Genomic DNA, 19,848 nt, shown 5'->3' with positions numbered 1-19,848 from the left:
AATAAACTAAACAAATAGTTAAAAAGCCCAACCAAATTCACCTAAATTATGGTATTTGGGGGAGTTGGAAGTTGAAAGTGGATGACAACTGGAACAGTGAGCACACATAGCTAAACAATTCCATCAAACCATAATCAAACTAAACTGTATTTGGAAAGCTTTCTTATTTTGAAAATAAATGAAATTAAGAATATGAACTGAAATGAAATGTAATACTTCTCTCCATCTGTTAAGAAAATTATGTTTTCTAAATGAGAAACTGAATCAAGCATCTAAATGTACCTTGGCGGGGGGAGGGCAGGAATCTAATGTTTGCCATAGTCTAGGTTCAACAGGAGGAAATCTATCAATAGGTAAGTGAACAGAGTATTTCATGCAACAGGTGAATTTATTTAATTGCACTTATTCTAATCATGTTTTTAAAGGAACAGCATGAGATAGTTTCCCATGTTGCAGTGATGTTTTCTATCAAATTAGGTGTTTATGAACATGTATTTTTTAATTATGACAGGTCAAAAACTTCAATTTAAAAAAATTCACAGTCTAAAGATATCCTATACATTTATTGTTTTGCAATATAAATAAATTCACATGAATCCTCAGGGAGCAAAAGAGACATGGTCAGTTAATAGTGATATTCTGAAGGAAAACCATCAAGCAACCCTAGAGGAAAGCACACAGATTTATTCTACAGGATAACTGAACTACAGGTTTTGTTCTGAATTTTATTTCAGCAAAGGCAACTAGAAGGGTGTTCTGTGATGGCCTGCATCTTTGAAGCACTACCAACTGCTTAAAAAAAAGCCCATTATCTCCTTCATTTACAACCCCAAAGAATAGTACTTTGAGACTTTTGCAATGATCCTTTATAAGTCATCTGTGATGCTAGAGAAAAAAAACTAAAACTGAATACAATTCACTGGACCTTGGAAAATTTACTCTGTTTAGTTCCTGTAAAAGAAATCAAATACAGTTTCTAACAGAATGTCAGTCATTGAACAGTATCAAGTCTGAGAATAATTACCACAAAATACAAAGTACAACTGATCATCAACAAGCAGCATTGTCAGTGCACAATGCAGAAAAACCACAAATTCTTGTTAACTTTTCAATCATTACTCTTCATTACTAATAACTACTGTAGCTACACTATTTCCTCACAAATTAATGCCTAATTAGATAGGATCTCTTTAAATACTATTTCCTAGTCAGCATATGGTTTCCACACTAAGCTACTTAAATTGCATGTGACCAGAACCATTTGCTGGTATGGTTTGGTGCATCCTATAAAGACAAAAGTGCCTGAAAAATACCATTATTGTCTACAGTCTCACTGTGAACATATTGAACAAGGTTATGCATTGCAGCCAAGAACTGACTGGCTCATCTTGGAAAAGGAATGCAAGACCTAGGGGTCATTAGTAAATTAAGCATTTCTTTTTTTAATTTCTTCCCTGGAACAATCCCTAGGGCATGAAAGCAGCTGAAAACAGCTGAGCCAACCAAGCTCTTTGAGGGAGGGCTGAAGAGGGGCTAGGGCAGAGAGCACCTACGCTGACTTTAATATTATCTTATAATTTCTTCTTGCTGGAGTGTTCACAAGTGACCAGATATTGCCAGCCTTTGAACCTGTTAAATGACAGAGGAAAATATGAAGAAAGGGGAGCTTTATCCTCTCAAGAAATTTGACATATTTTTAATATATACCTGAACTTCATTACACATGGTGAAAGCAAGCACTGGCAAAAATCAAATGTGTGTAGCAGGCTGTGTTGCTGAAGTGGAAAGAGTATAGTCCTGTTTCCCAAACTTGTGATTATGAAAACAATCATACTGTTTTGTTTTGTTTTGTTTTTCCCTCCCAAATGTCTTTGAAGTTTTCTTTTGAAATGTGTTTCTTTACTATTAGCATAGCTATTCAATATCCATATATACTTCATGTAACAATGAGATTTCAAGTTGAAATCATCTTACCCAGGGAAGCTATCAATTAATAACCACTGTGAAAAGACACTGCGAACTTTTTCTTTTTGACCTGGATTACATGTTAAAACATTCTAGCAGCTAACTGAAGGAGATTTTCACAGTCAAAGGAAAAAAGAATGTTGCATGGCTTTTCTCTCTTGTCAGTGCCCCAGAGTGAGGTTAAAACGTCAGGAAAGACAAGGAGATCACAAATTCTCATGTAAGAAATAGCTAAGAATGCATCGGAAAATGGTTAAATATATTATACTTTTAATACTTTCACTTATTGAAATAAGTTAGTTTCCCAGTAATATCAACATTTATGCCAATTTTAAGGGAAAAAAATACACATATGCTGCTACTGACTGTGCAAACTTCTGTGACTGCAGAATCAAGTAAATAACTTGTTAGAGCTACTCATTACAGTAAGTAATGTCATAGCTTGACATCAAGGAACCTCTATTAGACTAATATTGTTCCCATATCCCATAGAGGAAGAAGTTTCAGTGTATTTCAAATACATAAAAAAAAATATCTTAGATTTAAATCAAATTAACAATTAAAAACATTCTTTTAAACAATACAACTTTGAATTTCAGTTTCTGTATTTACAAGCACAAATAAAGGAAACATTTTTAAAAAGTGTATTTACCTTAAGGTCTGAATTGACTGAATGCAAATACTGCACTACCTTGCAGGAGGCTGCAATAGACTTCATTTAAGGAAAGAAGCTTAATCATATTATAAATATGACAACAGTTTCAAATGATCTTACTAAGCACATTTAGTATTTAAGAGGAAGTTTTGTCAACAGTGAAAGGGGATGCTATAGGCAACACATTATCCTACAGTTTATCAGAGCATTTCCATGGAGAATTAGTAAGAAAAGGCATTAAATCTTACATTTACAGTGATGAAATCCATTACCGATTTTAACCTGAATAACTCTGAAATTGCTGAAAAGTTGTGTACAAAAGCATAAAATGTCTTTCTGTATTTCCTTGAACAAAAACATCAGCACCCCTGTCAGCTGTATTTGCAACCTCAGGGACCATTCTAGAAAAAGGTTTGCTAGCCCACTTTGTTTCTAGAAGTCCCATTACTAACACAGCGCAGCTTCTGGAAGTAGAACAAATATTTCTGAGGCAGTTTTCCAGTCATAAACAGGATAAAAATAAGCATTGTTGCATATCAAGTTGAAGCTCATGATAGATAAAACAGAATACATAATCAAGACCATAGATTAGGGGAAAAAAAGTCCATTTTATTTTTCACAGGATAGCAGACGACCGTTACTGGTTACCTCAGTGCTGTAACTATCAGAGCTTGAGAGACAAACCAACAGATCTGAAATCCTTGGATCAGAGACTGATTCTCAGAAATATAGTTGATAACACAATTCAGTTTATGCCATATATTTTATACTTTCTGATTCATAATACAAACACTAGAAAATTCCAGCAGACTGTATAAAATGTACAGGAGTACATAGAACTACAAATAGAAAATAGAACTAAAAGCTGTACAAATACAATTTCTAGAGTGACACAAAAAAGTAACTACCATAATAACAGAAATATACATCAAACTTCAGATGTTCTTCCTTTTTAAAGGTCAGGAAAAGCAAAAGCAAGAAGTTTTTTTACTGTTTCTGTAAACTTTTTATTTCAGTTTACAATAGTTAATGCTTGTTAACTCTAATAAATAGGAATACTGCTAAAAAAGCCTGAAGGCAACATTTTTCTATTGTTCACAATGTATTTCTCTGTAAATAGGCCTCCCCAAAACCTAAATGTCCATCTAAACCCTTCTTAATACTAAATTCCACAGCTGAGGATTCATTAAAACAGTAGGATCTCTCTATACAGAACATATTTTTCTTTAACCTGTCAATTGTTAGCACCACATCATCTCATGAATTTTGTCTCTGACCTTTCAGCAGGACCACTGAATAAAATATCCCATGAAAGAAATATAAAGAGCTTCATTCCATTCTCCGCGAGACAATTAGCAAATATTTTTCAAAAGTAAAAAAATATAGTAATTATAAAACAAATAGGGAACTTCCATATATGTTTGACATTTAGTATAGCCTAATGTATTTGAAAACATATCCTCATTTTATTTTTATAGTTTTTTTAATGGCATATCAAATATTAGATATGTTATTAGTAAAACAAAAATAAAATGAGGATTTGCTCTGAAATAATTAATTGTCAAACAAACGATTACACATCAAATATTTGATCAATGTTCTCTAAAAATTAATTTCTAATAATTTAAAAACATTTGACACATAATTAAGAGGATTAGTAAAATTGCTTTCAAGGCCAGCAAAGAGTACAATGCTTTTAACTATTCTATTTTTCAGTTCCTCCTGTGTGTTCAAGTAGCCTTCACTTACACGTGCTGTGTCTAGACAAGAACATGCATGATTTGGGCATTGCTTATTATTGTTAAGTCATACACTGGATTTCAGATGTTTCTAAATATCATCTTCATCTATTAGAGTGAGCACTGTATACAGAATACAAAATAAGGATTGTATTACATTATCAAGATTATCCTCTGCCAGGTATTGCTAAATTTCATGTCAAATGAAATGGCAAGACTGAATGGCCTGCAGTGTGATATTTGGGAACTATGCCAATAAACATCCCTTTATACAAGATAGCTCTTGTCAGACAAACATGATATTATCATTATGAAGCTTAAATTAATCACTCTGCATCACACAGCATTGATATAATACAGTTAGATTTCTGTCAGAAATTTCATTTATATGGTACGGCACTGGGAATTTAGTACTATATAAAATGAATTTCACTTATTAAGGAGATTAAAATTAGGCAATGATGATCAAAGAAATTAATTGTATATAGAAACTTTGACTTGACAGAATGTCTAACGAGGTACTTCAGAGATCCAGTTTGACCCCTGGATATTTCATATTTGTACTGGTAACCAGAAATTCAAGATGTGATCAGCTGATTAAAGGTACAATTTGGAAATCAGAAGCACTCTGAAGGAACAGTAAATGCTTGCAAGGACAGGTCAGTTCCACAGTACCATTTGGCTCACCTACAGGTTGAACTTTGAGATATCTGGGAACAAAGAACACTGGTCGTGTTTTGAGAATGGATTTTAAAAAGAATCCAGAAAAGCTCTTACAAGTCATGTGTTTTATCATGTTAATACTCCATTTATTGCATAAGATGTATCTGATTTATAGTATAAGGCATAAGAACTGCTGTGCCAGGTCAGACTGGAAGTCTGTCTAGAGCAGTAGTCTCTCTGAACAGTAAATGCTTTAAGGAAGAGTATGTATCAACGCTCTTCACAGTATATTCTCCTGGCCACCAGCAATTTGCCATTAAGAGACTTACTGAGTAGCTTGACCTACAACTAATAACAATTCGCTATTATTTAAGTGAATAGGAACTTTCACAGTGAAAAAATTTAAATTAGTGAAGAGAACCAGCATCAGATCTAGGTCTAGAGCAGTAGGCAGGCCAATTCAGACATGAAGAATGACACACATCATGGCTATATACATGTTAGAAATCATTGCTGGAGCTCAAACAGAAATTCAGGCCTTGCTCAATTCTCTACATCACACTATAAACATTTCACAACAGCTGGTCCTTCTTGTCCACAAAAACTATGAATCCATTCATGTGTCTCTGCGGTGTTTCTACAACTCTTGTTCTGTTCAGAACCACATTTGGCTGCAATAACAATGTTTTTTTTCTGACAGTTTTAATGGTGGAGAACTGAACAGTTATAATTCCTGGTGACAGTCACTTATGCCTATATACGTAGGCTCTGTACGTGGTACTGAAGTTCTTACCTTAGCCAGTAAATCTCTCCAGTATTAGAACTACCAGTGGAGGAGAAAATTCCTACACTTTCAGGTTACCTGAATGTAGATGTGTATTGCACATGCTTCAGATAGTGCTATTCCAGCCTCAGGTGTTTAATTACAAGATGTGTCTATTGGAGGGGGAACAGAAAGTTACGGGGAAAAAAATCTCTTTATATCCAGCTTGACTTCATTGTGCCTTGTGTCTTTATCTGATACACTTTGAAATCTTTAGAAATTTTAGTGCAGAAACTTCCTATTGCAAAACACGTGGTTATAACACCCTTTAGTAAGATGCATGTACATTACTGCTGTTACCATAGTCAATTCTGTTTGAAATATTTACTGCTAAGAAAGAAAAAGAAAATTTAGACTGAACAGTAATAGTTTTAATCCCAGACCCCCACATGCTCTAATCACTGAAATCTTTGGTGTACTTACAGGTTTTAGTATGTTAGCCTTAATTGCTCAGCAAAATGTTGCTAGCATATTACTCATTTGATGATTATTGATGATTGTTTATGCAGAGTTGCTGCCTTGGCAGAGTATATATCTTATTTGATTAGTATCCTTATTGTGATAACTTAAAGGTATATGCTGTGACACAATCATTTCAATACATGATGTGCATTTTTATTTTAAACAGCAGTAAGTTTCCTATGAACACAGAACAAGTATTAGATTTCCTTTATATCTTAAAAACTTCTTTTGTAGATAATATTTATCAGGTAACAGACACAGAACCAATGAAATATCTAGTTTTTATGGTAAGTAAAATTAAAATAATTTAACTTTGTTTGTGGAATGGATCCTGAAAGAGGACAAATAGAAGTATGTAGGGAAAAGTTATTGGTGATGTTTTGCCATAGACTTCAATGTGACTAGGCCTTCACCCTATTTTTATTATTCCCATTACTAATTTAGGTATGTGTGTCAATGAAGCAGCCCTTAATTACACTGGAGTATATAATTTATGTAATAATAACAACAACAATAACAACAATTTCCCCCAAGATCTAGGTCAAATTTACATGCATAAGAAGTAAAATAATGTGAATTTGCATTAACGCAAAATGTGCATACCACATGTACTGATCACTGGAAGAATTTAATGAATTATTCTGTCTCTTGATAGTCATTGTAAGACTCAGGGTAGCCACAAGAACATTATGCGAACTCGTCTGGAGAACACAATTCTCTCTCATTTGTTGCTATGGGCTTCACACCTCTTCCTTCTTATCAGTCCCTGGTTATAAATTTGTTCTGTTATTAAGAGTCATACTTCTTGATCTTGCTTTCCAAGACAGTCATCACCAGCTTCATTTGTAATTGCATTTGGCCTCATCTTTCGCACTCTTCCTAGGTATTAATTCCTAAGAACTTTTCAAATTCTATTGGGAAAATTCCATAATTTCTCACATTACACTTTCATGCTTCAAGTTCCTTTGTAAGATCTAAAAACACTTGGAAGTGTGTATACCATTCAAGTCATACTGAACTTGTTTCTACAGCTTTTCCTGAAAAAGGATGATGCTTACAGCTTCATGTTAAAAGAAAAGAGTAGTTTCCCACATAAGAGTTCAAATTCCCTTGGGAATTTGCTTAGAATAACAAGTACATTTCACATGAACGTATATAGTGACAATACTTTATTCACATTTTGTATTAAGAGCATTTAAAGCTAAGCTTACAACTTAAATACTCATTTTCATTACCTTTCTCCCAATTTATTTCCCACTTCCTGCATCATGATGCTAAGTCATCACTGCTTTCAGTGAAGGTGAACTCCCTATTTAAGCCATTTCTTTAGTGTAAAAGTAGAGAGATTTTTCTACTTCATGGAAACTTACCAGGGGATTCTACCATGCAATTCTCTGAATAAGCCAAAGACTGCTCTCCTAAAGACCACAGTCCTAACTCTTGCTGGTTACCATCACAGCCTACCTCTCAGTACTGAGCTTAATCACTGCAACCAAACTTGCCATTCATGGCAACAGTTGCCTCCAGTTCTTCCCTGCTTGAGCAGCAAGTCAAGCAGGGGCCTGGTTGGACTCAAAAGATGTCTCTAAATGCAGCCTATGAACCTCACTTGCCTGAATAATGCTACCATCCCAGAAGACAGAATCATAGAATCATTTAGGTTGGAAAAGACCCTTAAGATCATCAAGTCCAACCGTTAACTTAACACTGCCAAGACCACCACCAAACCATGTCCCTAAGCACCACATCTACATGGCTTTTAAATACCTCCAAGGATGGTGACTCAACCACTTCCCTGGGCAGCCTGTTCCAATGATTGACTACCCTTTCCATGAAGAAATTTTTCCTAATATCCAATCTAAACCTCCCTTGGCACAACTTGAGCCCATTTCCTCTTGTCCTATCACTTGCTACTTGGGAGAAGAGACCAACACCCACCTCACTACAACCTCCTTTCAGGTAGCTGTAGAGAGCAATAAGGTCTCCCCTCAGCCTCCTCTTCTCCAGGCTAAACAACCCCAGCTCCCTCAGCCGCTCCTCATAAGACCTGTGCTCCAGACCATTCACCAGCTTTGTTGCCCTTCTCTGGACACGCTCCAGCACCTCAATGTCCTTCTTGTAGTGAGGGGCCCAAAACTGGACACAGTATTCCAGTTGCAACCTCACCACCGCCAAGTACAGGGGGATTATTACTTCCCTCGTCTTGCTGGCCACACCATTCCTGATACAAGCCAGGATGCTCTTGGCCGCCTTGGCCACCTGGGCACACTTCTGGCTCATGTTCAGCCGGCTGTTGACCAACACCCGCAGGTCCTTTTCTGCTCAGCAGCTTTCCAGCCACTCTTCCCCAAGCCTGTAGCATTGCATGGGGTTGTTGTGACTGAAGTGCAGGACCCAGCACTTAGCCTCGTTGAACCTCATACAACTGGCCTTGTTGAACCTCATACAACTGGCCTCAGCCCACTGATCCAGCCTGTCCAGATCCCTCTGTAGAGCCTTCCTTCCCTCAAGTAGATCAACACTCCCACCCAACTTGGTGTCATCTGCAAACTTACTAAGGGTGCACTTCATCCCCTCGTACAGATCATTTATAGAGATGATGTTCTGTTTAATAACAGAACTGTCCCCAATACTAAGACCTGCGGAACACCACTTGTGACTGGCCACCAACTGGATTTAACTCTGTTCACCACAACACTTTGCGCCTGGGCATCCAGCCAGTTTTTTTACCAGTGAAGAGTACACCCGTCCAAGCCATGAGCAGACAGTTTCTCCAGCAGAATGCTCTGGGAAATGGTGTCAAAGGCTTTATTAAAGTCCAGGTAAACAACATCCACATCCTTTCCCTCATCTACTAAGCAGGTCACCTTGTCATAGAAGGAGATCGGGTTAGTCAAGCAGGACCTGCCTTTCATAAAACCAGCCTGACTGGGCTTGATCGCCTGGTTGTCCTGTATGTGCCATGTGATGGCACTCATGATGATCTCCTCCATAACCTTCCCCAACACCAAGGTCATACTGACAGGCCCGTAGTTCCCTGGATCCTCCTTCTGGTCCTTCTTGTAGATGGGCGTCACATTTGCTAACCTCCAGTCAACTGGGACCTCCCCAGTTAGCCAGAACAGCTGATAAATGATGGAAGGTGGCTTGGTGAGCACTCTGACAGCTCCCACAATACCCTTGGGCGGATCCCATCCAGCCACATAGACTTGTGTGTGTCTAAGTGGTGTAGCAGGTTGCTAACCATTTCCCCTTGGGTTATGGGGTTTCATTCTGCTCCCCGTCCCTGTCTTCCAGCTCAGGGGTCTGGGTACCCCGTAAATCATTTAGGTTGGAAAAGACCCTTAAGATCATCAAGTCCAACCGTTAACTTAACACTGCCAAGACCACCACCAAACCATGTCCCTAAGCACCACATCTACATGGCTTTTAAATACCTCCAAGGATGGTGACTCAACCACTTCCCTGGGCAGCCTGTTCCAATGATTGACTACCCTTTCCATGAAGAAATTTTTCCTAATATCCAATCTAAACCTCCCTTGGCACAACTTGAGCCCATTTCCTCTTGTCCTATCACTTGCTACTTGGGAGAAGAGACCAACACCCACCTCACTACAACCTCCTTTCAGGTAGCTGTAGAGAGCAATAAGGTAACCCTTATAACCCTGCTGTTTTACGGCAGCAGCCAGATTAAGTTCTAGCTGGGCTTTGGCCCTTCTAATTTTCTCCCTGCATAACCTCACAAGATCCTTGTGGTCCGCCTGAGTTGCTTGCCCCTTCTTCCAAAGTTTTTAAGCTCTCTTTTTTCCCTGAGTTCCAGCCAAAGTCTGCCCTCTGGAAGTCCAAGGTAGCAGTTCTGCTGACCCCCCTCCTTCCTTCTCCGAGAACTGAAAACTCTATCATTTCATGATTGCTATGCCCAAGATGGCCTCCATTTATCACAACACCCACAAGTCCTTCTCTGTTTGCCAACAACAGGCCCAGTGGGGTGGCTTCCCTAGTTGGCTCACTCACCAGCTGCATCGGGAAGTTATCTTCCAAACACTCCAGGAACCTCCTAGATGGTTGAAATCTCCCATGAAAACAAAGGCCTGCCAGCAGGAGACTTCTGCCAGTAGCTCCTAGTAAGTTCATCCACTACCTTCCCATGGACAGGTGGTCCATAACAGACCTCAACCACAACCTCCCTGTCTGTTCCTTCCTGCTTTGATCTTGAACCAGATAGGAGCTACACATGTCCAGTTTCACTGTGGAGCTTTGCACAGCCAAAGATCTAACTAACAAGAGAGCACAACTCCCTCTCCCCCTCTTCCCTGACTGTCCTTTCCAATATGATACATAAGATGCATTGCCTCAGAGATGTAATCTGCCTGCTATATCCACAAGTAGTAAGTATTATATCACATCAAAACACATTCATATTATACATTACTTTCTGAAGCAGTCAGAAATGCTATAAACACAGTTGATTCTTCCTTCTGATGTAGCACAGACTAGTACACCTTTTAAAATGCCTTTTACAGTACTATGACTCTAGGATTTCCTACTCAAGCTGAAGAGCATCCAGGAAAGAGGCTAGCCAAAACCAGGACACCCCAGCAGGGCAAATTCTGGCAACCAACAGTTTGCTCCCTCATGGAAAAGGGTTACTGGGAACAGACAGCTGATTAAATGCGTTATTTTGGCAGGTAGCATATGATCTAAAGATGGTAAGACAACTACTTTAGGGAATAGACAATGAGTTTATTAAAAAAATACCCTGATTTCAAATGTATTTTTCATAATTAAAAAATAAATCAAAAGAGAATCTCTCCCTACTAGTATCACAAATCTGGTATTACTTAATGTAAAAGACACTAAGAACTTAAGAAAAAAAAAGCAGCCAACACTGTTACATGCTCATATTACTCATGTTTAAAGATTTCTTGTCATAATGTCTATTCATTACATTAAAAAAAAAATTGAAATCCAGGCATTTCCAATGGAGAATAATCATCTTTCATACAATGACTACACTTCTTGTGGTGACAATTTTTAAATGTTTCAGGCAATTCCCAGTTAAATTTACAGAGCATCAAAATAACCACTTAATTTAGTGGAATTTTGTTGGGAATCTTTCAATTCATTTAGTTATTATTTATTAGTTTACTTTCCTAAGATTCTGAGCTAATATAATGAGAAGTATATTCTCTAGCTGTAGTACAGCATGTGAAATGGTTCTTCACAATACCACTTATGCTTCTTCAGTTACATTTAAAACACACAAGTCCCTAAACCTTTTGGGCAAAAGAAGCATTTTTGCTATCATAATAATGTAGAAAATAGTCAAAAAGATCAAAGATTCCCATGAAATACAAGAGAAGAATTCATTTGCTTTTAATTACAATGAAGGCCAGTTTGTTTTATTACAAAAGTTAGAAAACTTCTGTAAGTATCTTCTAAAGCAAAGTCAGCTTTTCTACAATCTTTCACACAGATCAACATTTGGAACTACAATCCTCAAACAATTCAAAATTTGATTTAGAACAGAAGTTGGGATTCATAACAAATGTATGTGTGCTGGGGTGGGGATGTAGGGGACAGAAGAAAGAGCAGGGAAATTTGCCATTTTACTGAGTTTCCCCTAGATTTCAGTGTGATGCATAAATACCCTTAGAAAAAGAAGTTATTTCAGATATGCAGCAGCCAACCTATAGGCCATCTTATCTACCACTCTCTTAATTTGTATTATAAATGCTACCTTAAATCACAATCCAAGCACAGGTAGCAATAACCTGTATTCCAAATAGGTTAGAACTGTGCTCTGTGACATTCTTGTGGTTCCCAGCATAACAATATGCTTTCTAATTAACTTACTCCCAGAATGAAGAGAAGAACTAAATATATAGCAGTAGTTTTCACTGAAATACAGTGTGAGTTTGACAAATAATTCTTTGACAGATACCTCATATAATACGCACTGCTGAAATAAGCACATAATTTTTCCTAACTTCAGCAATGATTTTGCATGTCTAAATAAGGATTGGTACTTTCAATAACTTGAAATATTTTTGTCTGTATTAGCATTAAAAACTAGTGTTATTTTTAATAAACTAAGTTTCAAATTTTGCTCTAAGAAATCTAATGAGAAAAAGTTCAGTGTTAATTACCAGTGTTATAGTAGGAACATGGGATCTCTAGGTTCAGGTTTGATGTTATTTTTATAATGCAGCAGATACTAACATCCACTAGAAAAGAAGGGGCTTTTCAGTATGCTATTTTATGAAATATAAGGACATCAACTTATAACAGCATAGTTTTTAAAATATTTATTAGAGCTCTCAGAAGCGTATTGACAGAAAGAACATACTTGATCCTGATTTTAAAAAAATCTTCTCTGAAATAGAATTTCCTCTACATTTCAAAAATTTGAATCTACCAACTGTAACATCTATGCTCCATTCATAATCAGTAAGTCTGAATGAAACCCTTCACATTCTCTTCAGAGGTATAAAATAAGGTAATGTATTTATTCCATCTAAAGACAGACACAGAACCTAAAACCCTCACAAAATTCCCAATTCACAGGGGCCCAAAATATTTAAGGGTTTATCAAGACATTTGCCAGTAAGAGAAGGTGTGTATATATATATACACATACATTAAACTTCCTACAATGAGTATCTCCTCTATGTTCTGCTTTTTAGTTGGGGAGAGAGAAAGAACATTATTTTTCAAGGAATATTAACAAGACACTGTTAACTCTAATCTTTAGACCTCAATTAATATCACCAAATGTAAATGTCACATATAACACTGAATTAATAATTGTTTTGGAAATATTCTCTCAGCAGAAATATTGGCATATTGCTTGAATAGATGAAAAGAAGTTGTTGCAGACAAGTTACTTCTGTATGTTATATATTAGAAAAAAATTTGGAAGGTCAACTGACACAATTCATACAAAGACAAAACTGTTAGAATGCGTAAAAGGTACACAGTTTCAGCTGGCAAGTACTTGGCCACTGCTCAAAATACTAGTAATTTATGGTCCATATCCATATTTTAAACAAGATCAGACTAAGGGGGCTAAACCCTTGTGCGATTCAAATGGCTTTCTCACTTTTGACTCTCAAATAGATTACTTTTTGATTGCCAGCCATTAGTTGATTCATGAGGAAAGTTAGATTGTTTTGGAAAGGTGGTAAATTTACAGGCTAGGTCAGATTAATACTTTAAGACAGTTTAAAGAGTGGACAAGTGTCTTAAAGAGCGGACAAAGCAGAAGATATGTACTCTCCCAAATTGTGGCAACTGGTGGTTTAGGGACTTCCTGAGCTGAAGACTACATGAAGACTACTGTGATCAGTGATCACTGAATCATCCTCCTTTAACTTGTCCAATTCTTTTTGATGAATAACCCCCTCTCCAATGCTACGATGGACTTAAGAAATCAAACAATTTCAGATATATAAATGAACTTTAAACTAATAACTTTACTAATTTATCAATAAATATAAATTACGAATCCTCATCTATCTCACATATCAGGCATTCACTTAGATTCAGCGCAGCACTGCAGGGTTCCAAGCATGTACTAAATAGCTTTGAGTCTAGTAAGGTAGTTTCTGGGTCTAAGCCACTCAGTTCTTTAACTCTTCCCAAGAAATGTTAAAGATACAGAGAAAGCACATCATGGGACTCTCAGATTAAAAGGATTTCACATCTTTCTTTCAAAAGTGAACTCCACCCAATAAAGCATGCCCTGTTAGACTATCTATATTGTCCTCTAAGTACAAGCTGCATAAAACACAACCTATTATCAGCTTTTGTTTAAAAAACTAAAAGTAACAGCACTTTGTCTTCCTTCATCATTACTCTTTCCTTTCCTCTATTCAATTCAGCAATTGCACACTTCCCTTCAGAGCAAAATATATCTTTCCAGAAGCTCAAAATTCTTCATCTATTCCCACCTTGTAAAAACATCAATTCTAGGACTGTAAAGACTACCAATGTAAATTATTCACTTACCTGTTTTTCAGCTTGTCCATAATCCGATCCTTGGGGTGACAAAAAGTGACAAATATGACCATTGTTTTTTGCTTTTTCTCGAAGACCCATAGCAGTTCGTACTGTGGCATTTCTAGCATGAACAAACACCATCACCTTAACATAGAAAGAAAGAGGGCTGATGAGAAATAACAAAAGTCTTAATCAAATAATGAAAACACTGTAATTACAAAATATTCCCTACAGGAACGAAAAAAAACCCCAGTTAATACATGACATGCTGACGAAAACTAACGTTGCTTTAGGGAAATTAAAGGGTGATCCTGCCTATATTGTATTTAATATTTTCAAAAAGCTTTTGAGAAGATTCTCTTTTTTAATTCTTCGGTCTTTAAAAGATAGGGAACAATTGCTGGCAATAAATAGTTCATTTTCACAAAGTAGGGAGATTACCATTGACGTAAAGATTTGTGTTATTTGACACATCCTAAATGATCTGGAAAGCAAACAGTGAGGTGATAAGTCTCCTGATGGTATGACTTGACTATGTGAGACAGTCGAAACAAAAACTGACTATAAAGAACCTCAGGAGGATATTGCAGTCCCAAACCACTGGACAGTCAAAGAGAAGAATGAAATTAAGCACTAACAAATGCAAAAGACATATGGGGATATGAATTTTAAACTAACAGATATGATTATGGGTTTTAAACCACATACTATCACTCAGTAAGATACCTTAGAAACACTGTGGACATTTCCCTGAAAATATCAAGTAAGAGTTGAGTGGTAATCAAAAATTATTTGTACCCATGTCTGCAGTAGGCTTTGGAAATACAGTTGGGTATCATCCACCCACCACCACTGTCACTTGGTTATACTTATTACCATCAAAAATGGTATCTAAACCAAGAGACAGTAATGAGATGTTAATACTTATCCCTTTAGATATGTATATGAAGCAATTTAAACTGATATCAAATTAAGATTCACTGCAAGGCACATTTAAGATGAATCATGGCAGTAAGCCCCCCAATTGGTGTAGAAAGGGAAAATGATTAAATACCACTTTATTCCAGTGTGATAACAGTTCTGAATGTCTGTTAACCACATACTGCTGGAAAAGGTACACACACTATGGAACACTCTATATTGTCTGCCCAAGCACTTTGTATTATTTGGGTTTGCTAAAATTGACCCCACATACCTGACCCACAGACAACTCTTCAGTTTGATCAGGTATGACAATTTCTGTGTTCTAAAAACTCACACATGGAAAAGTTTGAATGCCTGGCTCCTGACTAAATGGCAAACACTGTTTTGCACGTCCACCTAATTTTAATTAAAAATGTAACCATGGAGTTATAGTTCTGTTTTAAGGTAGTTTCAGCTGAATTTTAAGACTGGTATGTCAAATTCCAGAGAACTGTGGGTTTAATTTTGGCCTTTTGGCAGCATCATCCTTGTATCAACTTGCAGTGTATAACTGAATTACTTTAAATGAAACACTATTAACAACGCAGCAGTATTTAGGGTATAATTAAACAAGTTATTGCCTCTGTTCTTAATTTGGAAATTCTTAATTTAATTATAAATGTATAATGCATATATAATTTTATATACAAGTAGACATAATAGTTGTGAATTTATACAAATTATAAATTTATAATTAAAAACCAAGCAAATTAATTCAGGTGACAATGCAGAGGAAACATAAGAGAAACAATGTGTGCATACCTATTTGCTTAGTGGGAACAACTCCTCATTACCTGTTTTAGCTTGTTTGATACATCTCTCCATCACCAATTTAGTAACAGTTTGATTCCTACAATTATTAGCTTTCATCTGAGTAGAAATATTCTCAGATACATGTCGCAGCTACATACCAATTTTCTCTAACTTAAAAACAACATCTTGGCAAAATCTTTTTAAAATTTCTTCAAAAAGTAAGAGGACCACAGCATCACAAAGTACAGCGTATGTCCCTTCTGTCTTCATTACTTGCTTAAGGATTACTTGTCTATACACCTTCTTGTAATTTTTTTCTATAGAAAGCCTGAATAAAAATACATAACTACTCAAAACAGCAATTTCCTTTTATTAAGAGATCCACTGTGTCTTTTTCAGTGAATTCTCACTTATAAACTGTCAACAGGTTTGACTGAAAAAAATTTTCACTTTTAAAATCAACTTGATTTTATAGTTTACTAGTTGTTTTTCTTTTAAAATGGAGTCATATTAAAACTTGTTTCTTTGCTGAATAGATTAAACATTAATCTCATGAAAACAGCTGAATTCTGAAAGTTGAGAAAGTGAGGAAATACAGTATTGGGCATTTAGGTGAAACGGTAACTTTTTTTTTAAAGTAATTTCATGTAATTTTGAAACTCCTGAATTAGGAAGGGTAAAAACATTTGACATGTTGATTAGAAAAAAAGAAAAAAAGAAGAGAGGAGAAGAGAGGAGAAGAAAAACAAAAAAGAAAAAAAGAAAAAAGAAAAAAAGAAAAAAGTCACATATGCATTAAGGGGTTTTATGATTTAACCACAAAAAGGGTTTGTTGATTGGTTTTACACTGTATTTTAATCTTCTAGGTTCTATTTGATTTCAGTCTTGCATTAATTTTGAAATCACCACCTGTATCTCAAATCTAAAATGGCAACTTTGAGAATGGTGTTTACACAACACTAATACTAATTAAGTTCAAACATATTAGACTAACGAATTTTTGCATACTTTGACATAATATTGATAAATATCTTACTGGTTCTCCTGACCTTTTTAAAATCCCTAATCAAAGACCAAATGAATTGTGGTCTGACTGAATTTTTGGAGTGCGTGGGAGTTATATGGCTAGAAGGACAAATCTAAAAGAGCAGCTGCAAGCAGGAATGCTTTTAAGGTTTGAAAGGAACTAATAAAACCAGTCAAAATAGCAAGCAAATCTGCACACAAGTGTGTATCTATAGCCAATAAACCTCTTAATTAACCAGGGTATAATTCCTTATGGCTTGTTTAAACAAGACACAGAGAAAGAGTCATATTAGGAGGTAACTTCAAATTAAACAAGTTACAGTAAAAAAAAAATTAGGTGTAACACTTTGGTGACCTACACCTATTTTTTAAAAAAAAGGGGGTAAAAAAGCTGTATGGGGAAATGAAAACAGGTAAAAACATAAGTCACTAGTTACACAAAGTAGAGCACAGTCTACTAGTCACACAAAAGATGACAGTAGAAAAGAGGCCCTTAATTGAAGAATCTTCCTTTCAATTATTATATAAATGAACAGCAACTGCAATGCTTGTATAGAGCCCATTCCTGAAACTGTAAGAGTGAGGAAAATTCCTCTTAGTTCCAGTCATAATCAGGCACAGCCTGTAGGAACTGACACCCTGGAGTCACCTGTCACTGTGATGTCCTGGTCCTGCTAAGACAATGATAAGCAACACCAGAAAGATAAGGAAATATTATTCTGAAGACTTAGAAGAATAGTTGTTGTTATTTTTCAGGTTTCTTCCCTGCCCTTAATTTTACCTCACCTTGAAAGCAGATGAAACTGTTCTAAAAGTAGTACACTGGGGGATGAAGCTGTAACATTCATATCTAATTTTTACTAGTCAAACAAATATTAGAAACTCAACTTAATATGAACCTCTGTAGGAAAATAAAATCTAATAGCTGACACTTTGCTACAGAATATTATACAAACATATAAATGTAAGCATATTGTATAACTGAATCTTGACCAGTGAACACTTGTAAAATAACTATATGGCATTACATTTGCAATACTGTCCTTTCAATTAACATTCTTTAAAACACATCACTCAATAATCAGTTTGTCTCAGTAGAAAAGAATCTGAATCCTTTTTCAAAGTCTGGCACCTTGATTTTATTTGAAATGGTGACAGACTTGAGGATTAATCTAAAAAATGACAAAAAATATTATGTAGCACTATGGACGATTTACCAATGTAATAGCTGCACAGAATTGGACACACCTGCAGTCATCTGCTTGAGATGCTAGATAACATACATATGAGCTCAAGAAATGCAGATATTAAAAGCACAGCTGTGAGGGGTACTAGAAAAGACCAAAATGCCTTAAGAAATAAGACCATAAAATAAATTAAATTGAAATTTCCTAGAAAAATGGAATTCTTGGGAGAAATAAAATTATACAGTCCAGGGTGCTGGGCAGGGAACTGGAGAAGGGTGGGGAAAAAAAAAAAACCACCAACAAAAAAAACCTACTGTGCAATGCTCACAGTTAAAAGCCCACAAGAATATTACCACTGTAACAGCAGGATTGCTGATACAATATTCAAAAGCCATGAAAACACTAATCAAAATGTTTATGAGAAACATTTCCACATTTTTTTTATGCTGCTGAGAATGTCAACAGTGCTGGCAAAAGAGCTGGAGACTTTTACCTAATAACAACTAAAATGTTCCTTTCTCATCACTGCCAACCACAGTGTATGTTCAGAAACAAGCCTGGGAGCTTTAGGAACTTTGACACTAGGAGACACTCTGTTTAGATGCTTCAAGAACTGGAAAACAGATGGATTGGGATCACACTGCACTTTATTCTCCAATGTCCCTTCATCATTTATTTTAACCACTACACTCAATAAATTTCAATAAATTAATCATATTGAAAACTTCTTTCTGATATGCAATACTATACCTAAAAATAAACTGTAGCCATAAAGAGCATCAACATTCTTTTTTTTACTCCATTTACCCAGTGAACTGAGGGGTTGATTAAAGAGCATATGTTTTTGCTTTCAGTTAGCAGAGGCTTGGTAAAGACTTGATAAAACTTCAGTTATGATTTCTAAAGCTTCTGCCTAGATGCAGCTGAAACTAAACAAGACAAGTACAATTCCTTGCTGGGTTTTCCACAAGAATTGAATCACAGAATCATAGAATAGTTTAGGTTGGAAAAGACCTTTAAGATCATCCAGTCCAACCATTAACCTAACACTGCCAAGACCACACTAAACCAATTAAAGATAGACTAGACTAAACCATGTCACAAACTGCCACGTCACCCCAATTTTTGAACACTTCCAGGGATGGGGACTCCACCACCTCTCTGGGCAGCCTGTTCCAATGATTGACTACCCTTTCCATGAAGAAATTTTTCCTAATATCTAATCTAAACCTCCCCCAACGCAGCTTGAGCCCATTTCCTCTTGTCCTATTGCTAACTACATGGGAGAAGAGACCAACACCCACCTCACTACAACCTCCTTTCAGGTAGCTGTAGAGAGCGATAAGGTCTCCCCTCAGCCTCCTCTTCTCCAGGCTAAACAACCCCAGCTCCCTCAGCCGCTCCTCATAAGGCCTGTGCTCCAGACCATTCACCAGCTTTGTTGCCCTTCTCTGGACACGCTCCAGCACCTCCATGTCTTTCTTGTAGTGAGGGGCCCAAAACTGGACACAGCCTTCCAGGTGTGGCCTCACCAGTGCTGAGTACAGGGGAACAATCACCTCCCTGCTCCTGCTGGCCACACTATTCCTGATACAAGCCAGGATGCTGTTG

General features: G+C 36.4%; 1 protein-coding gene across 1 annotated transcript in view; it reads right to left on the bottom strand.

Moving 5' to 3' along the window:
• Positions 1–19,848, bottom strand: part of ASCC3 (activating signal cointegrator 1 complex subunit 3) — a 293,625-nt gene that overhangs the window by 125,687 nt on the left and 148,090 nt on the right. Inside the window, exon 14 of the mRNA XM_075708596.1 lies at positions 14,318–14,452. Within this exon, the coding sequence (XP_075564711.1) occupies positions 14,318–14,452 (135 nt within the window). The remainder of the gene's footprint in view (positions 1–14,317; positions 14,453–19,848) is intronic.

This window comes from Pelecanus crispus, chromosome 3, assembly GCF_030463565.1.
Source record: "Pelecanus crispus isolate bPelCri1 chromosome 3, bPelCri1.pri, whole genome shotgun sequence".
In the NCBI taxonomy this organism is placed as follows: domain Eukaryota; kingdom Metazoa; phylum Chordata; class Aves; order Pelecaniformes; family Pelecanidae; genus Pelecanus; species Pelecanus crispus.
Note: the sequence above shows the minus strand (reverse complement) of the source record. Positions and strands in the feature narration are given on the sequence as shown.